Source organism: Notolabrus celidotus, chromosome 6 (genome assembly GCF_009762535.1).
Source record: "Notolabrus celidotus isolate fNotCel1 chromosome 6, fNotCel1.pri, whole genome shotgun sequence".
NCBI classification, from domain to species: Eukaryota; Metazoa; Chordata; class Actinopteri; order Labriformes; family Labridae; genus Notolabrus; species Notolabrus celidotus.
In genome coordinates this window covers 29,427,755-29,447,997 of record NC_048277.1, presented here as the reverse complement: position 1 = coordinate 29,447,997, position 20,243 = coordinate 29,427,755, and the positions used below count along the sequence as shown (strand labels likewise).

General features: G+C 40.0%; 1 protein-coding gene across 2 annotated transcripts in view; it reads left to right on the top strand.

The window, feature by feature from the left end:
• The first annotated feature begins 334 nt into the window (after window positions 1–334).
• The window catches only part of fbln1 (fibulin 1), a 41,719-nt gene continuing 21,810 nt past the window's right edge, over window positions 335–20,243 (top strand). Inside the window, exons 1-14 of one of the 2 annotated variants that reach the window (XM_034686593.1) lie at window positions 335–603; window positions 6,527–6,635; window positions 9,951–10,080; window positions 13,337–13,496; window positions 15,418–15,480; window positions 15,582–15,668; window positions 15,758–15,895; window positions 15,986–16,123; window positions 17,492–17,635; window positions 18,121–18,246; window positions 18,400–18,525; window positions 19,137–19,256; window positions 19,661–19,792; window positions 19,902–20,025. In XM_034686593.1, the coding sequence (XP_034542484.1) occupies window positions 549–603; window positions 6,527–6,635; window positions 9,951–10,080; window positions 13,337–13,496; window positions 15,418–15,480; window positions 15,582–15,668; window positions 15,758–15,895; window positions 15,986–16,123; window positions 17,492–17,635; window positions 18,121–18,246; window positions 18,400–18,525; window positions 19,137–19,256; window positions 19,661–19,792; window positions 19,902–20,025 (1,652 nt within the window). In that variant the 5' untranslated portion in view covers window positions 335–548. The remainder of the gene's footprint in view (window positions 604–6,526; window positions 6,636–9,950; window positions 10,081–13,336; window positions 13,497–15,417; window positions 15,481–15,581; window positions 15,669–15,757; window positions 15,896–15,985; window positions 16,124–17,491; window positions 17,636–18,120; window positions 18,247–18,399; window positions 18,526–19,136; window positions 19,257–19,660; window positions 19,793–19,901; window positions 20,026–20,243) is intronic. The other variant, XM_034686592.1, reaches the window with a different exon arrangement.

Here is a 20,243-nt window from a genome sequence, read left to right as displayed (position 1 = left end):
TAGATTTTAAAAAGGGTAAGGATAAGAGTTGAAAACAAAACTAAAAAATATCAATAAAACTGAGTAGATAAATAAATGAATAAATACATAAATAAATAAAAATAGAATAAGATAACAATTAAAATTACTAAAACAATAAAGCAACATTTAAATCAATATCACAGTAAAAGGTAAATAATACAATTGTTAAACCCTACATAAAAGCCAGACTGAATAAATACGTTTTTGGTTTACGTTTAAAAGTCTCAATATCTCTGTCAGCTCCTAGCTTTCGTTTGGAGTTAATGATGGAAAAAACAATGTGATTTGATTAGCAGTAAGTGGTCTGTGTCTGTGGCCCCAGCCCGCCCCTCACAGTGCCATAATTAGACGCTCATTCCTCCAGTCACGCTGCAACTGCGACTCACCCAACTCCATCACATCCACCTCTCTCTGCCTCGGACTTTTTGAAAGGAGCTCTGCCACTAATTCGCTTACCCTGCAGAATAAGTGACTTTGAGACGTTCGGAAATCTCTTTTATCTCTTTATTTGAATTCACTTTGCCTCAATGGGTCCGTGTGTGGTGCTGCTCTGCTCTCTGTTCGGAGTTCTCCTTGGCCAAGGTAAGTTACCTTTCTGTGTGTAACTGTTTACAGCGTGTCGTCTTTTAAATAAGTTAAAGATAAGCAAAGATTGGCATTGCTGTGCGATGAGGGTGTGTGTGAGTTTGATATTGCAAGATAAGTTCATTTCTGTTGAGATGGAATCAAACTGACAAAGAGTGAGACCCAGGGAGGTGATGAATGTGCTACAGGACTAGTTGAGGCATGTGATGAAAGTACAGTTCATAGAGTTGGCTGCTTCAAAGACTTTCTGGTCTGTTCTCAAATCGTGCTCAAATTTCTTATTCAGTGCATACAAGAGGTTTGACAGTTGGCAGTTTTTTGTTTCCCATTGTTTTTATGGATAAGGGTAATCTAAGCAATTCTACTGAGTGTTCATAAAATCCATTTGAGTAAGTTAAAAATCTTGTAACTCTTGAAAATCTGTATTTAAAAAAAATCAATCAACAAAGTTAAAACTATTCCTTTCATTGCATTTCTCATGTTTCACAGCCTGGTGATAGTCAAAGGTGTCATTCAACATAAAATGTGTTAAAAAGCTGTTTCCCAAGTTGTACCTCAGAGTTCCTCCTGTCCATGATGTCTTACATCCCCCTGTGTCAAAGGCCAAGTGCCCTGGTATGCTTGGATGCTGCAGTTGTACAACCAGGGTCTCACCAGGAGAGTCAGAGGGGGGTGATTTATACCCTAAACCCCCACAGCAGGGTCACTCAGGCATGGTATGAGCCATATCCAAACCTTTATTGCCCCCATGGTCACACATGGGACAGTTTTCACAGTCAGCGGGACTACTTTAGGAGTTATGTCACAGGTCAACTTTCAGCTGAACCAGTTAAATTACCCAGACCCCCCAAGGTAATTACTGTTTCATATAGACATAGATGGGTAAATAGAGAGATAGCAGACTGGTTCCAGTAACTTTACCAGTATTGGTAACAGCCTCCGATAGTGCTCAAGTAATTACATGAACATGTTGGCTACAATATAAAATCCTATAGAAGTGAGTCTGCATCATTAACTGTATATAGAATGGACAATGCATGTCCATTTCCGCCTACTGGGATATGTGAAGTACCACTGCAGTGAGTGCTGACATGTTGCACCAGTATATGGCTAAACATAAGTGTCTTGCTTGCAGAGAGTGTTATCGGACTCTAAGTCTTATCAGCAAACAGTGGTCGTCTATAAATATGATGGAAATTACTGTATAGCTCTGGTATGGAAGGGAAATATACTATTGGTTAATGTTCATGTGTAGATAATCCAGAATAAAACATGGATGGATGGATCAAAGGATGGATGGTTGGTCGGTCGGTTGGTCGGACGGTCGGTCAGTAGGAAGGTAAATTATTCTTTGACATCAGCAAAAGTTTGGTGCTATTAAATGTTATAAGCAATAATGTAATCGACCAAGTTCTTGGGTACTTGACATTGCCAAGTGAAAAAACTATATCTGAACACTTCTTATTCACAGATGGACAGGGCTTTTATCACCACAACCTTCAAAATAAAAGCCTGGAGTGCAGGGCCTGTGATAGAGGCACACGCTCCTCTTGTGATGTCTGGTTATGGCTAACTACTCTGTCTGGGCAGAGTTCTGCTACTGGGATCATTAAGCCATGTTTACATGAGGCGTCTAGACGCAGGCAAGCCATGTGCTGCTCTGCCAAGAGAGAGTAGCCCTCACGACCAGCACCGCCATCCAAGATGGAAATCTGGCTTCTCCTTACAGACAATGCATTGCAGAGACAGAGAACTACTGCAGGCTCTATCTAGAGAGGGACATGGCTGTGCCTGGTTTACTTCTTTTGATAAAACAGCAGCAGCACACAGTTTAAAGGCCCTTCTGGTCTTTCAATTTAGGATTTCAGAGCAGCAGACAGTGGTGGCGTCTGTGATGCCTGGTGGGTTAGAGTTAGTGATCAACTAGCGGTGAGCTACATTTAGGAGAAAGCTTATGGACAGAGATGAGGGAGTAGTAATAGTCTGAGACCAACTTTTCATGTCATTTAAAAACCAACATGCTGCATCCTTGGTTGGACAATCTTTGGATATTTGTTATGCTTTATTTAAGTGCTCCTATTTTCCCTTTCTAGTCTAATTCAAATTTGTGCTTAGTTAAGCAAAAGCATGTCAGCAGATTTGTTTAAATACTGATGCCAGTATTGGAAATGCCTCTCATAACACGTGAAATACATATTTTTCATCTGCAAACACTTCAGTTTATGCACTGAACCAATATCACTATGTATTAGTGCTTCAAAAACTAAACTTTTTTGTCTCTTTTTTTTTTTACAAAAGAAACCTTAACAGCAGTACCTTTTATTATGGCTGTGATTAGCAAATGTTTTAAAGCAGCTGTGAAGAGAAGATCGCTGCTAGCAGATAGTTCAAAGTTCAGAGTCTTCTTTATTGTCAAAAACTGCAATATGCACCAGACATACAGAGGATTTGATATTACCTTTCTCTCTCAGACCCTAGCAATGACTATGCCAGATAAACATAGGAAAAAGCTAATAAAAATAATAAAATACAGTTTTGAAACAGTGCAAAAACTTTGCTATAGTGCAATTTAAAATCAAAGTGAGTGTGTGCGTTTCAGTCCTGAGGATGACAGACCTCAGCGTTGAAAGTGCGTAGTGTAGTGTAGTGTAGGAAAGCTAGCAAAAGTCCACAATTAATGTCTGTCATTTACAAATCTCAAGGTTGCTCTCTTTAAATGTACAGTTAAGGTAATTAAAATCAGTAAAACAAAAGTTAAATGAGTTTTTAGGTTGAATTTAACACTTTGAAACTGACATAGGACATCCATAATGCCCTGAATTAAGGTAGCACTAACGTTAGCATTGTACGTTTTTACAGCAATGATAGCAATCATTTCACATCCATACAGGGATAGAAATATAGCATACAGCTGTCACTTAATATTTTTGGTTTTCTAGTTATTTTCATGCTAGTATCAGGGGAAGCTAACTTAGCGTTGACCAATATCAGTATCAATTTGAGTAATATTTAAGTCAACATTCATGTTTTTGTTCTTCAATGAAATAATTGATTGTTCAATAAAATATATAACACTTGATAAAGTTCTACTTATAAATAATTGTTATAACAAAACAAATATTTATGCTTGGATATGATACCTTTCCATTAAATTACCATCAATTCTTTGTTAATTCTTAGTTAATTCCCATAAATTCCCATTAAATCCCATGAAAAGTTGCCAATTTGGAATATTTCCCAAATTCCCCAGCTTAACTTCCCATGGAAATTTACTGGAAATGTTCCATCCTTTTGCAACCCTACTAATAAATGATAAAAGAAAACTTGTAAGAGTGCTCACAGTTGCTCTTCTTATCATTCACTCTAAATATGAGGCTATATTGTACCTTCATATTTATGATCTTATTTTCAACATATTGTTATCACTCTCATTGGAACATCCTCCTTTGCTAACAGATGGAGGCCTTTAGCATTTAGAGACAAGGAGAGACTTTTAGACGACCTACTTGGTAAGCCTATGTGAAAAGCTTCTAAAGTGCCATCTCATTTCATCCAGCTGCTACAAGGTTTATGGGCCAGAGGATTCTGGGATATGCCAGACTTCCACAAGTCAGTCGTGAGTCAGCTAATGTGTCTGCCTATTAAATCCCCAGCACATATCTGCTCCTTTCTGCCAGGTTGATCCTTCACTTAGGAGAAGTGGTTTTAAAGTTTTGTTTTCCTTATAGGTCCATGCTTGAAAAATGACGTGCTCTCCTCAGAAAAACCACATTGTTAATTTTAATCAACTCATTTTTATATCTCTCACATACTTAGTTCTGGACTCCAGGACTGAGTTTATAGAAATCTGCAAACAATTCTGAGAAATTGAAAGTTTGAAAGCACTGCTCGCATAGTGTTGAGCAAAGTTCATCAGTGCAGAATGCTGTTTGTGAGGATAACTACTCTCTTGTGTCATCTTTAATTTAATGGGTATAATAAAATTCCTCCTGTCCCTCTGGGAGAAAGCAGCAAATCTACGAAACTGTGGTCTGCTCCTCCAGACACTTGTCCTCCCTACGAAATCTACGTTCTATCTGGAGTTGCTAAATCTTGTCAGACCTCTCAGCAGACGCAGCTGGATTTGTTCAGTGCATTTCACAATCACTTTCCCAATTAATTCAGAGAGTTGAGTCAGCAACCAGCAACAATTGGTATCCTATTACAGTGAATCAACAAAACGTATCTCACATTGACTTTGTTTCTCTTTTTTTCTCTCTGGATCGTATTGATAATAACAAATTGACTCACTGATCCTGGGTTGAGCTAGAGGCAAGAAAAAAAAAATCAAGGAACTGATCTGCCAAAGCTATTTCACATTTGGCAGATCACATGAAAACCACAGACGGATGAATGTAGATGATGTGATTGCGAGGGTTGATTGTTTACAGAGTCGAGACATTCCACACTCTCTAATCCACGTGAATAAACAGCCAGATTACCACAGTGCTGGTCGTGCTCCAGGCAAAAAAGCTTCTCTTATGTCTGCAACAACATAGCTATCATTCATTGTCTTTGGCAAATATAATGCTTACAGGCATTTTAATTTGCAAGACAGATTGTGAATTCAGATTTTCCATCCACAACAGATTTCCCTTAGTCAACAATGGCACAAGTTTTAAGAGGTAGATATCCAAGTTTTATCACTTTGTAAGTAAAGGATGTCAATCATGATACTTTTTTTTTCCAAAGAGAAAACATGTTTGTCAAAAAATAATGAACTACCTAAAAGAAGTCGACCAAGCAACCATGACGTCATCTGATTTTTGGAAACAAAGGCACCAGATCTGATCAACAGAGGGTGTTTGCATTACTGTGTCCCAGTCCTGGTTGACTAATAAACATGTTAGCCACAAAATACCTGAGCAGCTACCAGGAATAAGCTGTTAATTTTGATCCTGTCCTAAACAGGATTCACTAACCTTAATAAACATGCCACTTTTTAAGATCAATCAATCAATCAGCCTTTATTTATACTCGAGAAATCATTGAGGGGCAACCCTCATTTACAATGATATCAAGTCATTTACAGTGACATTTAAAAAACAGACACAAAGAAGCAACAATGCATCAAGAGTATAAAAGTAATCAAATAGGATAGTTTTTTTATTATTATTATTATTTGGATATAAAAACAATTAAAAGATCAAATAAAATAATAAAAAGAGGTGTTGGGGATTGACTATTAAAGCACTAAAATAAGAAGGGCCAATGATACAAATGATGCAATAATGTACACAGGTTAACCTAGCTAAAACAGTTGCAGAGCGGGGTTGAAAGGTTAAGAATTAGGACTCTGAATTGTCTGAAAGTGCATTTAATTCAAGACGCTGCTGCAACTTGCTCCAGGACTCAGGAGCAGAGAAACAAAAGGCAGTTTTTCCCAGTTCTGACCAAACTCAAGCAACATGCAAAAGTAGCTGGTTTGAGGTGCGAGTCAGATAAAAAGATTCCAATGGATATTGCGTCTTTCATGCAGAGAGGGCCAGCCATCCTTATTAACCTAAGATATATATCAAGTTAAGTATAAGTACAGACTGGTTTGTTGATCATTTTAATGAATGTAATGATAGTATTAGAATTATTTTTTACCATGAACTACTACAGTGGGCCCCCTACTGACAATTAGACAGGCTCTTAATATGGGCCTCGCACTTGTCTCAAGGTGAGTATGTCATGTTATGTTGATGTGTGCCAAATATCTTAAGCAAATGCATGCAGCTCTGATAGATGCAGATGCAGTGTAACATTTGGGATCTACTCCTCTCCTGCCATGACTATGTAAGAAGAAGTCCTCTCACTGCAAAATAGACACTATCATATGAGAAACTGTCTGATCATATGACACAACGGACCTTCTCCCTGTGTTTGGTGTCTTTAGGAGCAGAACCGATCTCGATGGAAGACTGCTGTAAGGATGGTCAGAAGAGGAGTTCTGAAAACCAAGACTGCACGTCCCTCCCTCTGATCTCGGGGTCAACCACATGCATGTAAGTAGGTGTTTTCTGCCACTTCTGTCTCCACCATAAGACCTGCCTGGTGCCTATTTAGACTTACATGTCATTACCTGCTGCACCGTCACAATCTTTCATTTTCAGTCTGCACCACAGAAGCTCCTGCAGGATTGGCCCTAAGGGATCTGGCCTATGTATGGGGGGAAATGTGTGCAGGTTCTTAATATAAGATTGCTTTACCTTACTACCATAAATCTTGAGGCACATTATTCACTTCATGTGAGAGCAGGGAGCTCTAATAGTGATGGGATAATAACAGGTCTGCTGGTAACCCTAGAAGGTGTAGTGCCACAGGTTCAAGGCTTGTAGGCCACGCAGACCTGCTGCTGTGAGCACTGATGGCAAACACATTTACCGTCGCCACCCTGAGTGATCCCAAATTTGTCTAAATTACAGTGGTGAGAGGGGAGAAGAGGGAAAGGGCAGAGGATTGTGGGGAGAAAGGGATGAGGGAGGTTGTAGGAGGAAATACTTTGGAGGTGAAACAGGACTTAGAGTGACGATGGAGAGAGGCAATAATAGGAAATCAGACGACTACTTCAGACAAAGGTATGAGAGAAAAGAGTAGGTAGAAAAAGAAAAACAGGAGTGAGACTTTGCCCTTAAAAGGTTCTGCAGAGGAGGTGTGTACTTTGACGTGAATCTGAGATCTCCAGTAGTTTATGTGGAATGAAATTTCTGGTAAGAGTTGATAGAGAGGCTTGTTGGAAATGAGGGAGAGGAGGCGGAGAGGTGAGATCACAGTGAGATAGATCAAGGCCAGACAGAAACAGTCATCTACTCTTAACTGATGGGCCTGCTCTAAGAGACAGCAAGTGCCAGATAATACAATGAGATGTGATTAAACAGGAATATTAAGTGACTGATATTATGGTAATGATGCACACATGTGTTGGGGTGTGTTCGTTCCAAACATCACTTTTCAAATTAGTATTGCAGTTAGTATGCAGCTTGTCTTTGATCCTGTAGAGATTTACATCTTATGATCCACGAGTTCAAGGCATGCAGAGGTCAAGATCTGATGCAGTATTTCCTACACTGTACATCATAGAGTTCATCTCAGCATAGTTATAGAAATGCTTTGAATTACATACAGTATGTATCATTTCAGTCTCTAAACCTCCTGGCTATCATCTCTAACAATGCATACCTCTGGGAACGAGGGCCAACTCTTTTGTATTCGGTTAGCAATATTGCATTTCTAGGATTGTGCTGTATTGTTTACAGTCCACTTAGCAGCTTCAGAAGTAACAGATCAAAAGTATGAGAGGTAAAATAGTTGTAAAATAATTGGCTCATTACATCCCCTGGAGTATTCCCTGTACATCTGTTTCTGGTGAGTCTCAGTTTCACTGTAAATAGTAAGTCACACAGAGGCTTCACTCTGGCTTTCTTCAGTGGTATAAGCCGGTAACAGAAACCCATTTTCTCGTGATTAACTGGCACAGGTCTTAAATGTGACATATTATGCAAAATTGACTTTTTAATGGTTCTCTACCTGAAATATGTTTCCCTGGCATGTCTACAAACCCCCCGAAAATGAAAAAAATCCATTCTGCCCCTGTTTTAATTTCTCCACCTTTCTGTAAATGTGTGTGAAACGAGACGTTTCAGTTTTCAGTGTTTTTCATACGTCATAACACCATCCGGTCTGTAACGGAAGTCAGAGCTCAGAGCTTGTTCAGCCCATAGACTGTATAAAATACAACTCAACCCCTCCTCTGTTTTTCATTACCTGCACAAATGTGTGCTAACAAGGAGCTTAGGACGGAGGCATGCTAGTTGTAGGCTGTCTTAATAAACACAAAGGTCGGTTTTACTCCCCACGGCTGCAGATTTGAAGATCTAGTGGATGATTTTTATTTTTCATGGAAAAGTGCTAGCGCTAGTTAGCATAGCCACATAGCTACATGTTCGTAGCTGTGTACCAAGACACACGTCGACATGCTGACAAATAAAACAACAAGAAACACAAAATCTGTGACCAATCGTTCAGAAAGATCCTGCTGCAGGCGCCTCTCCGTCAGGATCAGATTCTGGATCAAATTCAGAGGGTTGAAGTAACGCGGGTCAGTGAGCAGCCGTGTATATTCAGCCAACATGTAAACATTAGATCAACGTGCTGGAGAGCCGAGGCCACATCCACTTCCTGAGGGGGCGTGGTCAGAGAGCTCATTGTCATTTAAAGGCACAGACACAGAAAATCTGATTTCAAAGTGTTTTTTTGAGCAATAAACTTTAAAGACATGTTTTGGGGACCTCCTAGACCAATATATTTTGATGAAAAAGAGCATAATATGTCACCTTTAAGTTTGCCAACATAGTAACATCATGATGAAGATTTGTAAAAAAATCAATTCAAGCTATTCAAATCAAGTAAAAAAGATAACCTTTAAAATGCTTCCTTGTTGAACTGAGGTGGGAGCCTTATGCAATCCAGAAAGTCTTGAAATCCTAACACTTCAAAGGTTTGTTCGCTTCACTTGTATTCAGGTATTTATTCTAGAGATACATTTATAGTCATCAGATTACTGCAGAAGGCAGCTGCCAAGTCATTACAGGGGGTTGTGTTCTGCCTGCTTTTGCTGTCCACATGAACTGTTTATCCTTCATGCTCCAAGGCCTGCTGATATGTGATTGGTGGATACTACTAGGAAAACAAACTTACTTCAACTGGAAACCAGAGCACATCCCAAACAAAATCGAATTCAAGGCCCTGCCAACAGATTCAGCATTTTTCTGTAGAAATTGAGAAAACGAGTTTGGGAACCTTTTATTACTGATTTCTGAAGAAATGATGTTTGCGCTCCAGTGATGTCATTAACTCAAAGCAAACTGTACGCACTGGAAACTGTTAGTCACCCGGCTGTTCTCACAGGACACAGCATGCTTATTTTAAGGGAGCGGTTTGTTTTAGTGGTTATTATTCTGGAGTTGCGTCTACAAAAAGCCACCGTGAAGAAAGCAATGTGGAGGTGGACATCCTGGGACTGAAGTACTGGTTTCACTCCGTCTGCAGATCACAGGCCTCCGGGAGTGCTGCTCAACCCATGTGAAGCCCAGTGATGTCAGCGCTGCAAATCACAATAAACCTCCAATGCCCTCCTCAGAATTCACACAGGACTTACTCACCCACTCATCAAGGCGTTCTCAGTGTGACAACTCTGAGATCCCCATCAGGCGTGCCCCAGGCTGATTTTAATGGGCTACCCTGTAAGGCAGACTTGGAGGTTATGGATGGAGCAGTGAATAAATGCACCACCTGTGTTTTGTGTATTTTCTTGCTGACAGGATTGTGCAGGAGCAGTGCTGTGTTGCAGTCCTGGAGGATAGCATGTGCAACACTGGCATCAACATGGCCAAAGACCTGGGAGCGTGCGATTCTTTGTTCACCAACACCTGTGAGACCAAGACTACAAAGGTGTGTTGGGACCACATATGTTGGGTGTGAGTGCAGAGGACAAAAAAAGGGCAAAATCAATCACTGTGTGCATCAAAATCTCCCTTAACTCAATCTATGTTCAGTATATCACTCTGCCAATCTATGTTCAGTATATCACTCTGCTGGACAGACAGTTTAGAGGGCCAATGATTAATGAGGGATATAGTGTATCTGTGAGTTTTTTTTGTGTGTGTGCGCTTGAATATGTGTGTGTGCCATGAACAGGATGAGGCATGTCACTCCAGGGAGGAATGAAGCTTGTTGCTGTCAGATACATTATACATTATAAATTTAGCTCTGACTCCAGGATCTTCCACGGGCGCACGTCCAAGCACTTTTCAGCCCATCTATGTTTTCCGTCTCTCAATGTGCCCCTTTATTTTCACAACATAATTCATTTCAACACGTCGCAGAGATGAAGGCTTGGCAGAATATAAAAAGACTTGGATGCAAGTTTTGCACTGTCTCGAGAGGATGAGATAATTGACAGCGAGACAGCCTGTCTTTACTTGATCTGTTGTAAAATGCAGGTGGTGGCTCATGCTTACCTGTGCCAGGGTAACATTAATAAGACAAAAGATACAAACAAGAGGGAGATTCATTCATGTAATCTCAGGGGATTATGATGGCTCAGTAAGTTATGGATGCACTTCTTTATACAAAAGGCCCTGATTACATTATAAAAACAAGTAATGACATTACCCACTAGGATTGCACAATTAATTGGGATCTATTTGTCATCACAATTTACATAAAAACACATCTAAAAAACTGAGTTTATCACAAGAAATAAGAATACTGTTAGCTTCCCTCTGAATAATTTCTACTAAATAGCTATTTGGATTGTCTTTGGTGTCAGGAGGGACATGTTGTTAACACGCCTATTGTGTAAAACATAAAGATTATAGCAGATAGACTTACAAACAGGGAATTTTAGCTAGTATGCTCATGTTATTATATGCTAATATTTTTCAATTTATAGCACTTTGTATCTTTATCACAGTAATTTTGAACAATGTAATCACACATCACATTTTTTTCTCCTATTGTGCAGACCTATTCCTGACCTTGCTAAGGAATTCACAAATAACACTGTTAGCTGTTAATCTGAGGCTGAAATTTAAATGTAAAGAAACTAAATAAATGACTTTGATAAATCATTTTCAACAATAAGCATAGTTGCTTTCTAGCTGAGAATTAGCTAGCTAAGAAGATTCACACTCCTGTCAAGTATGTTTATGTTAGCAAGGTTGCTAAAACTAGGAGATGGTTTGATTCACATAGCATTAAGGCTAGACACAGAAGGAAACAGGTAACGTGCCTCCCCCTTAAAGCAGCTGTTGGTTGGAATGGTGTCAAAAAACGTTACTTTTTTCTGCTGGGTTTGGAGAAAAGGTCATAATACTAATCGGAACTCATCTGTAAGTGAAGTAATTTGAGACTATCGCGAAATCTCTGTGTTTTCCAATGCCTTTGTATCAAGCAATGTTATTATTCCCCTCGTTCCTGTTATGACGGACCAATCATAGCTACTCCCCAATCCTCTGTCCTGATTGGTCGAGTGGTGGCCCCACTACGTCGCCCTGATTAGCTGGGAAGCCACTACTTCCTCATAGAAAGCGTTCAACGATCTTTTGTGGGCGGGGTTACAGGAGCAGAGAGGGGAGGGGTAGAGTTGACATTCGAAATCTCTTTCCGAACTGATGTTTATATCACGACTACCAACAGCAGCTTTAAGGTTAAGATAAATTGTCAAATGAGAGTTTATGCAATTATGTGCATGACTATTTTTTGGCTGCCCATCTGGTGGATGCTGCTAAATAATAGTAAGGGCATAAACATCAGTACAGAAACATTAGCATAGCATGTTAACAAGCAAGGTTTAGAAATAGTAGTATAAAAGTTTTGAGTTCAATGGAGCTAGGCTAAAACTCCTCCTGTCTCATGGTGCTATGCTAAGCTAACCATCTCCTGGTTATGATGTGGTGCTTGAACAGACTGCTACTTTTCTAACTCACTAAGATAGTTAATAAGCATAGGTTAATATGCAGTATTTTCTTTAAGTGTCAAACCATATATTTTAACAAGCCGTAAACACATACTTGTTATGATATGACATTTTCAGTTGATCTTCTCTGAGACATTTGTCAATACAAGCATCCATACATGCAGTTTGCATTCATTAAGAGTCATTATCTTACAATCTAGTGAATGGAAAATCACTCTCATTAGAAGTTCATTTGTTGCCCACACTTACTACTGTGGGAAAGATTTGACCAAAATATATGACTACCATTTTGAGAGTGCTAAATCTCTGTGTATAGTTAAGGAGAAGTACAGTGTCGAGGACAGGTTATGGAAAAATGTGGCCTACCCCGGTTTAGGGAGCCCTGCTGATATGGAATTTTAATCAGATTAAAATCACTCCCGTTCAATCAGAAAAGGATCACTTTCTGTTTGTGGGCTCTTTAGTTTGCACGGTTTTCAAACATGTAAAGTCTTCAAGTAGATACAGCTTCTTCTGTTTACTCTGCTCTGGAAAGTTTCCGGTTCCAAAACCCTAAAGTTTTCTGGGACAGTGTCATGTTACACAGATTTACACCCACATAGACTCAACACAGCCCAAGCAGCATTAGAAGTCTGATGGCAGATTTAAGGCACGCATCCAGTCGTGCTATCTTAAAATCAACCAAATATGCCACACATGGTTTCATTTCAGGTATATACCCTTATTGCACAAAGTAAAACACAAACACACCCATCCCCCACACTCTGCACCTTTCATCATCCCCCCCTCCACAGACTTACATTACCTGGCTGCCATAATGATTGATAGAGTCTGCTTCTGCCAGAGGGGATGATGTCATCTCATCACTGTCTGTCAGTCCAGCTTCTTACCGACTCTCTGCATTTCACCTGCCTGTCTGTCAGTCTGTCTGAAGCCTGTCAGTCAGCTTGGCTTCTCAATCATTTCCTCTCTGCCTGTCTGGTTGATTGAGAGCTTGTGTTTCTGTGTGAAGTACACCTCCTCCTTTTTACTCTAAAAACCTGCAGTGCTTTACCAACCAGCATCACCCTTTAATATCCTTTTCTTTGATCTGGAGGTTTTGTTTCAGAGATGCAGAAGTGAGCTTGGGCGGTTGTTGAAAATACTTACGTGTGACATTGTTTTATCTCTCTCTCTTTTTTTTCATAATGCACCTTTTTCTACTATTTTCTATCGTTTCTTCTGCAGATGTGCTGTGACTGTTGTCTTCTGGGGAAGGCCGCCAAGGGGCAGGGCCTTCCTTGTGACCACAACCTGTCCGTGGGCTACCAGTGTGGTCTGGTATCCAGGGCTTGCTGCGAGTTTATAGCCCAAGACAACCCGGTTGCAGCCGCTGGACGAATTGAATGTGGGTGTGAAAACAAACAGGGATGAAGTAGGCTAAATATACCTTTATTCCTTGAGTTTGTTTGGATTTGAGGAGGTAACTGGCTTCTTGGAAAGCAGCTTAAATTAGTACGTTTCCAAAATATGTCCAGAATCTCCAAACATTGGGGGTAAAAATGTAAGAGGGAAGAACAGTTTGATTTAAGAAGCTAACAAAGCTGGATGCACATGGCTTTTTGGTTAATAGGTAAAACAAATTATCTTCATGTGTTACTGGTGTTAATAAAAAAAAACAACAACACCGCATCACACTGGATGTATGTGGGAATTGCATTATCATTGTTTTAGATACTACAGGAGGTTAAAAAAGCATCATACATGAAGGTTTTATCACTGCTTTTCTAAAACAGAGGCTTTAAGCTTAGATATAATGGGCCACTGTTATTTCAAACATAGGCCATCACTGCCCTGTGTTGGACATATATGGTCATTGCATCCCTTGTTAGAGGAGTACACAAATATAGCAACATGTTTTAAGGTTGAATGGTTGATATTTTACACTAAAATAGAGGTTCTAAATGTTAATATCAAGAGTATGTGTTCTTTTGAACTTCGGCAAACACTGCCCCTGCTGAATCTAAACAGTCATTGCATTTTGGTCATTTCTGCAGAGGTAAAAAAAACAAAAACATAAATCAAAGTCTTGGGCCTGTTATTCTAGAAAAAATAGGCATTAAGTGTGATGGCATTCACAAATAAACTGGACTGGACACAGAAGACTCGGGAGACTCTGACGGCTTACGTTGCAATAGTTTATGTAGAACTTGATCAAGGAGAAATAACATAACAGTACACAGGCAGGAGAGTGCAGAGCAATGCCAAGTCAGTTCTGCCAGACAAATCCTCAGGCATGTACCTTTATTCCCCCCCAAAGACGACACTACAGTTAGATAACCATATTTGGACAATAGGAAACAAAACAATTGGGAAGAAGAGCTGTGCTCTAGTCTTGAGACAGTAAGTTGGTCACAACACACAGATAAAGACAGGAACAGGGGGAGAGAGCTTGATTACTACACTGACCCTGTCTCATCTATCCCCCCCGTAGCCACAGCTGACTCAGGAGAAGTTACTCTGCCCCTGAGACTGAGACTGGAAGAGAATACAAGAGTTAAACATTCTTACATACATATATATAAGACTATGAAAATTCCACGAATGCAAACAGTCATTGCTTTTACGTTGTTGCTTTAAGTTTTCCAAGAAGGTATAAAAATAGCAATATAATTAGGAGTTTCAGAGCTGTTTTGCTATAAAATAGAGGCATTAACAATAAGTAAAGAGTGTAGCTGGTGTTGTCAATTACAGGCCAACACTGCCTCCTCTTGGTCATTGTTTTTTTGCTATTGCTTACTTGATAAAGGAGTTTGTAAAATAGCAACCTAATTTGAGGCTGGGGCTTCTTTCTGCTCGAAAACAGAGGCTCAAAGTGTAGATATCAGATGTACCATCTGCCCTGTGTTGTCCAAGATAAATCTCTGCTGCCCCCTGTTGGACACACATGGTGGTTGATTAAGAGGAGGGGAAATAAATTGGAAACACATAAGTGTAAATATAAAACGCCACACTGCCCCCTGTTGAATTTGCAAGGTCATTGCTTTAGATTGTTAAAGGGTGAAACACAAGAAACAAATTGAATGTCAAAACAAAGGCATCAAATGTAAGTATATTAGTGTCATCTAGGCCAACACTGCCCCCTGGTGTATGTCTTTGGTGGTTGCATTATGGTCATTGCCGGTCAGTTTTTGAACATGGTAAAACTTTGCCAAAATATTTAATGGTCTTCAAGCTTCTTCTAAATGTAAAAAAGAGATACACAATGTGAAATGTGAGATGCATTCTGTGTTTTAAACTCACAAGTATGTTTTTGTTCCTTCACATAGTACCAAACCAGGATGAAACCGAGGAAAATGGAGATAATTCAGTGCTAAGTGATCCGTGTGATGGTATGGAATACATTTACACAAAGAAAAAAAATTCTGTGACTAAATTGTTCAATCCTGAAACTACAGTGTCAGCTATAAACAGCTTACTTTGTTCTTTTTAGGGAAGTGTGCTCATATCTGTGTGGGCAATATGACCTGTGCATGCACCAAAGGTTACAAACTCAAACCAGACGGAAGGAGCTGTGAGGGTAGGTTATCCTCTACTCTGTCTTTACATTTGAATTGTATGTTTTTAAGTCTTCAATGAGAATGAAAAAGAACCTTCAAATACTCACAGATATCAATGAGTGCCTGCTGGGAGCCAGTAACTGCCGTGTAGGAGAACGCTGTATCAACCTGGAGGGCTCTTTCCGCTGTCAGAGAGAGGTCAGCTGTGGCACCGGCTATGAACTCACTGACACCAACAACTGCAAAGGTCTGTCTGACTGACCCTGGTTTCCTTTCACCACCGTGTTTCAACACAGTGTGTACTCAATGGCTGTTCTCGTGTCATTCCCTCACCCAGATATTGACGAGTGTGAGACTATGATCCATAACTGTGGACCAGAGTTTGATTGCCAAAATACACAGGGGTCGTTTCGTTGTCTCCCGAAGACAACGTGTGGACCTGGCTTCATCCAGGATGCCCTCGGCAGCTGTATTGGTGAGCACTTTATTACAACAGACCTTCAAAATAACCCCACCCCCCAAAAAAATATGTGCATGTGGATTTTTCAGTTTTCCTGCAGCAGGTGTAGTACGGAGGTAGACACAATGATGCAGAACTTGAAGTATCTGGTCAATGGATTTCTTCCCAGTAAACTTACTAGATCATATGTTTAGTGAACTGTTCCTGTTGTGCTGTGCAGCTCTGTCTCTTCCTCTGCAGAGTGTTGGGGGTGTTCTGTGTGTGGGTGTGTGCCAAAGAATTAGGTGCTGATGCAGGTGTGGCCTCTGATTGGCCATTTCAAACCAAATTGCTGCTTCCTGATTGGATGAGGTTGGACTTCACTGGTTTAAAATCTCAGCCTGCTCACTCCTTCTCCTGCCACTTCCAACAGACCAGCTTTAGACTGTGTATTTGAACACTAACCTCTGTGCAAACTGTGGAAAGGCCTCATTTTCAGATAGAGTTCATTTAGATTTTGATTGATAGATTGTTTGATTAAATGTCAGCTTGCCATTATTTTGTGGGTAGGATCACTGTAAATATAGAGCACACTTAGCAGCAGAGTAAGAGTGAGTGGCCTTTTTGTTTGATCCTCTTTGTCCTCGGAGCTCAGGTAAAGTTTTTGTCATTTGTTTAAGGTTTAGTTTTCTGTTAGGGAAGTTTAGGGTTTACTCAGACATCTTTTGATCCATCTCCTCAGTTTATCAAAACTGCTGCTTTACTTGAATCCAACCTGTGCTGCTGGTTCTCCATGCAGTGGGAAGAGTGGAGGTCATACACTAAGTTGTGTCTAGGTTTCCTTGAGGCTGAGGACATAACAGAAGTCTAAACATGAGAGTTTTAACACTCAGATAAGAAAATAAGAAAATAACAGCACTACCTGTATAAGGTCTTCTCCCACATAACTTTTCTTTCAGCATTTTATTCTCACTCCACCAGTCCTGTAACACTACCAAAACCCACACTGTGTTGTAGATTGTGATTGCTTTGTGTCTGTTTCCTTCAATGTGATTGGATCATCCCTTGCTTTTCCTCACTGTCTCCTGTCTTCTTTTCTCTGCTGGTGCCATTCACCAATCTCAATTTGGAAGAGGTGAAATCTTAAATGGTACACTGGATGTGCCATAACTTCTTTCCACAGATGGATTTGACGTCTGTGCGCTGTCTTTGGTTTTCCCATTGCTGTTCAGAGTCATTAACCATTGTCAAGGGACCAATCAGTATCAAGTATTTAATAAAGCCATTTCCCAATCTTCTACAGAGACGAACAAGTTCATCCATTTTTTTTTTACCCCATCTTGTATAGAACAGACCAGAGCAATGCATTCCTGATTTGACGTCTTACTGTCTGTTTGTTTTTAGATATCAATGAATGTGTGAGTCAGGCGGGCCCATGCCAAAGAGGGCACATCTGCATTAACAACGTTGGCTCTTACACCTGCCAGAGGAACTCTGTGAACTGTGGACGAGGATACCACCTCAATGAGGAGGGCACACGCTGTGTTGGTACGACCGAGGAATGGAGTATAGATTTAAAAAGCTCCTCACTGATCTGCGAAGATTGAGTTTAAGATCCTTATTGTCAAAATCTCAGTTACAGTGAATTTTCCAGTGCAGTAAAAGTAGTGAATCTCAGGCTCACACCAGCAAAGATCGAAACACTGTGTATTAAAGGACAACCGTGTAAGAAATTGAAGGGAATCAAAGTCATCTAGTATAATGAAGTGTGATCGTAAAAACTTAAGAATAAAATGATAGAATGTAAAGCAGAATAATGCTATTAGAAATAGGATAGATGGTCGGGATCATGAATTTAAACAGGCTATACACTAATGAATATGTAGTGGTTTAACATTTTTTTAACAGGAAGTAAATAAATATAGCAATAGTAACTTATCCAAACTGTGAACAGCAGTAATAAATACACACAGTAAGGATATAGATGAGCTCCATGTTGTTGTGTTTTCTCATATTTGCGTCTCTGTCTCCAGACATTGATGAGTGTAAAGGCCTTGAGAAGGTCTGTGAGGGTCATGGCTGTATTAACCTGGTGGGCTCGTACCGCTGCGAGTGTGAGTCTGGATACATCTTCAACAGCATCAGCAGAGTCTGTGAGGGTAAGTGTGGGCGATAACATTTTACAAACTCATACAAGGAGCCTTTTTCCTTTTGTATGTAATTAAAACATGCATATATTGATCTAATAGAGCAGGTCAATACGTGCATGAGAGAAATCAAAGCTTCCCTTGGTGACATTTTGTGTTTTTTAGATGTAAATGAATGCAGGCACTACCCCGGCCGCCTGTGTGCTCATAAGTGTGAGAACACTCTGGGGTCATACAAGTGTAGCTGCACTACCGGCTTCAAGCTTTCAGCTGATGGCAGGAATTGTGACGGTAAGACGGACATCATACTTTTGTACAGTACTCATTATGTGTTGGTGTACTACAGGCCTCACAGGGCTTATAGTACTAGTGACTGCAACAATAAAAACACCTTTTCAGGTCTGAGCTGGTCTACCTTTTGGGTTTCATCACAGCTGACACATTCATTTCAATATCCGTATGGTTTTGATAATTGCATTATATTCTCATGCCTGAAACTGTTTTTTAAATGTTTGCAAAACTTAGCACTGGACATTTCATGCAAATTCTTCATCAGGCAAAATAGTTTTACTCAACTCAACTAATTTTTATTTTATATAGCAACTTTCATACATTCAAGCATTCAGCCTAAAGTGCTTCACAAAAGAAAGGAGCGACAGAAAACAACAACAATAGGTATAAGTGGAAAGGAAAGGGATGTGACACCTTAAAAGTAAAATCATTATGATCAAATCAATAAAATAAGATCAGAAAAATGAAATAAAATGCATACAATAAAATCAACTGCTCCTGTATCTGCTCATACCCAAATAGACAGAACTGGATCCATCACTCTGTCATGGATATCTAAACATGGATGTCTTCTCCTCCTCCTGACTATCTCTAATCTTCTTTCTGTGTAGATTTGAATGAATGTGAGGCGAACCCATGCAGTCAAGAGTGTGCCAACGTGTACGGCTCCTACCAATGTTACTGTCGCCGTGGCTACCAGCTCAGTGACATCGATGGCATGACATGTGAAGGTAAAGCGGAACAACTGAAATACTTTCAATGCATCTTGTGGCACCGGTTTAGCCTGGTGGCTGGGTCATGCCCCCCATGTACAGAGGCTGTAGTCCTTCAGCTGGCGGCTTGGGTTTGATTCCAACCTGCAGCTCCTTTCCCACATGTCCTTACATCTTTCCTTGTTTCCTAATCTATCCACTGTCCCATCGTCTGTGGCATAAAAGCCCCAAAAATATAACTTAAATTTTTTTTCTTACATATCCCAAAGAGTACTAAGTTTTTTCTTGTGTTCAGTGGATTCTTTGAAACTTCAGAGTAAGAACATGACAGATTTTCAAACTCCTAAGGTGTTTGAGGTATACATTTTTTTAACTCTGTTTTCTAATTTGTCTTGTTTTGTCCGTCTCTGTAACATTTTCAGACATAGATGAGTGCGCTCTGCCCACTGGAGGTCATATTTGCTCTTATCGCTGTCACAACACTCCTGGCAGCTTCCACTGTTCCTGCCCCGCCAACGGCTACACTTTGGCTCAGAATGGGCGCAGCTGTCAGGGTAAGCTGTCTGTAGTGTAAAGCCACATTAAGCCTGTATCTACTGTAATACAAGTCATTGATGATTATGAATAATTTGGAATCACATTTTTACACATTTCCCCTCCCAGATGTTGATGAATGTGTGGCAGGACTACACACGTGCACAGAGAATGAGAGCTGCTTCAATGTACAGGGAGGATTCAGATGCCTGTCCTTTGACTGTCCCGGCAACTACAGACGTGTGGGAGACACGTGAGTACACTGAGTGTTGTCTAGTGCACCCACTGAGACTGAAAAGTACACACAAACACAAGTTCATTATTCAGTGTTGATTCAATACAATACAAACAAAGTCAGAAACAAGAAACAGTACAGAACAAATTATTCTAAAAACACAGAAAGAACAATACAAGACACAAACAGTCATATAACAAAACATGAAGTCCTGCAGGAACTTTGGCAGTTTTTAA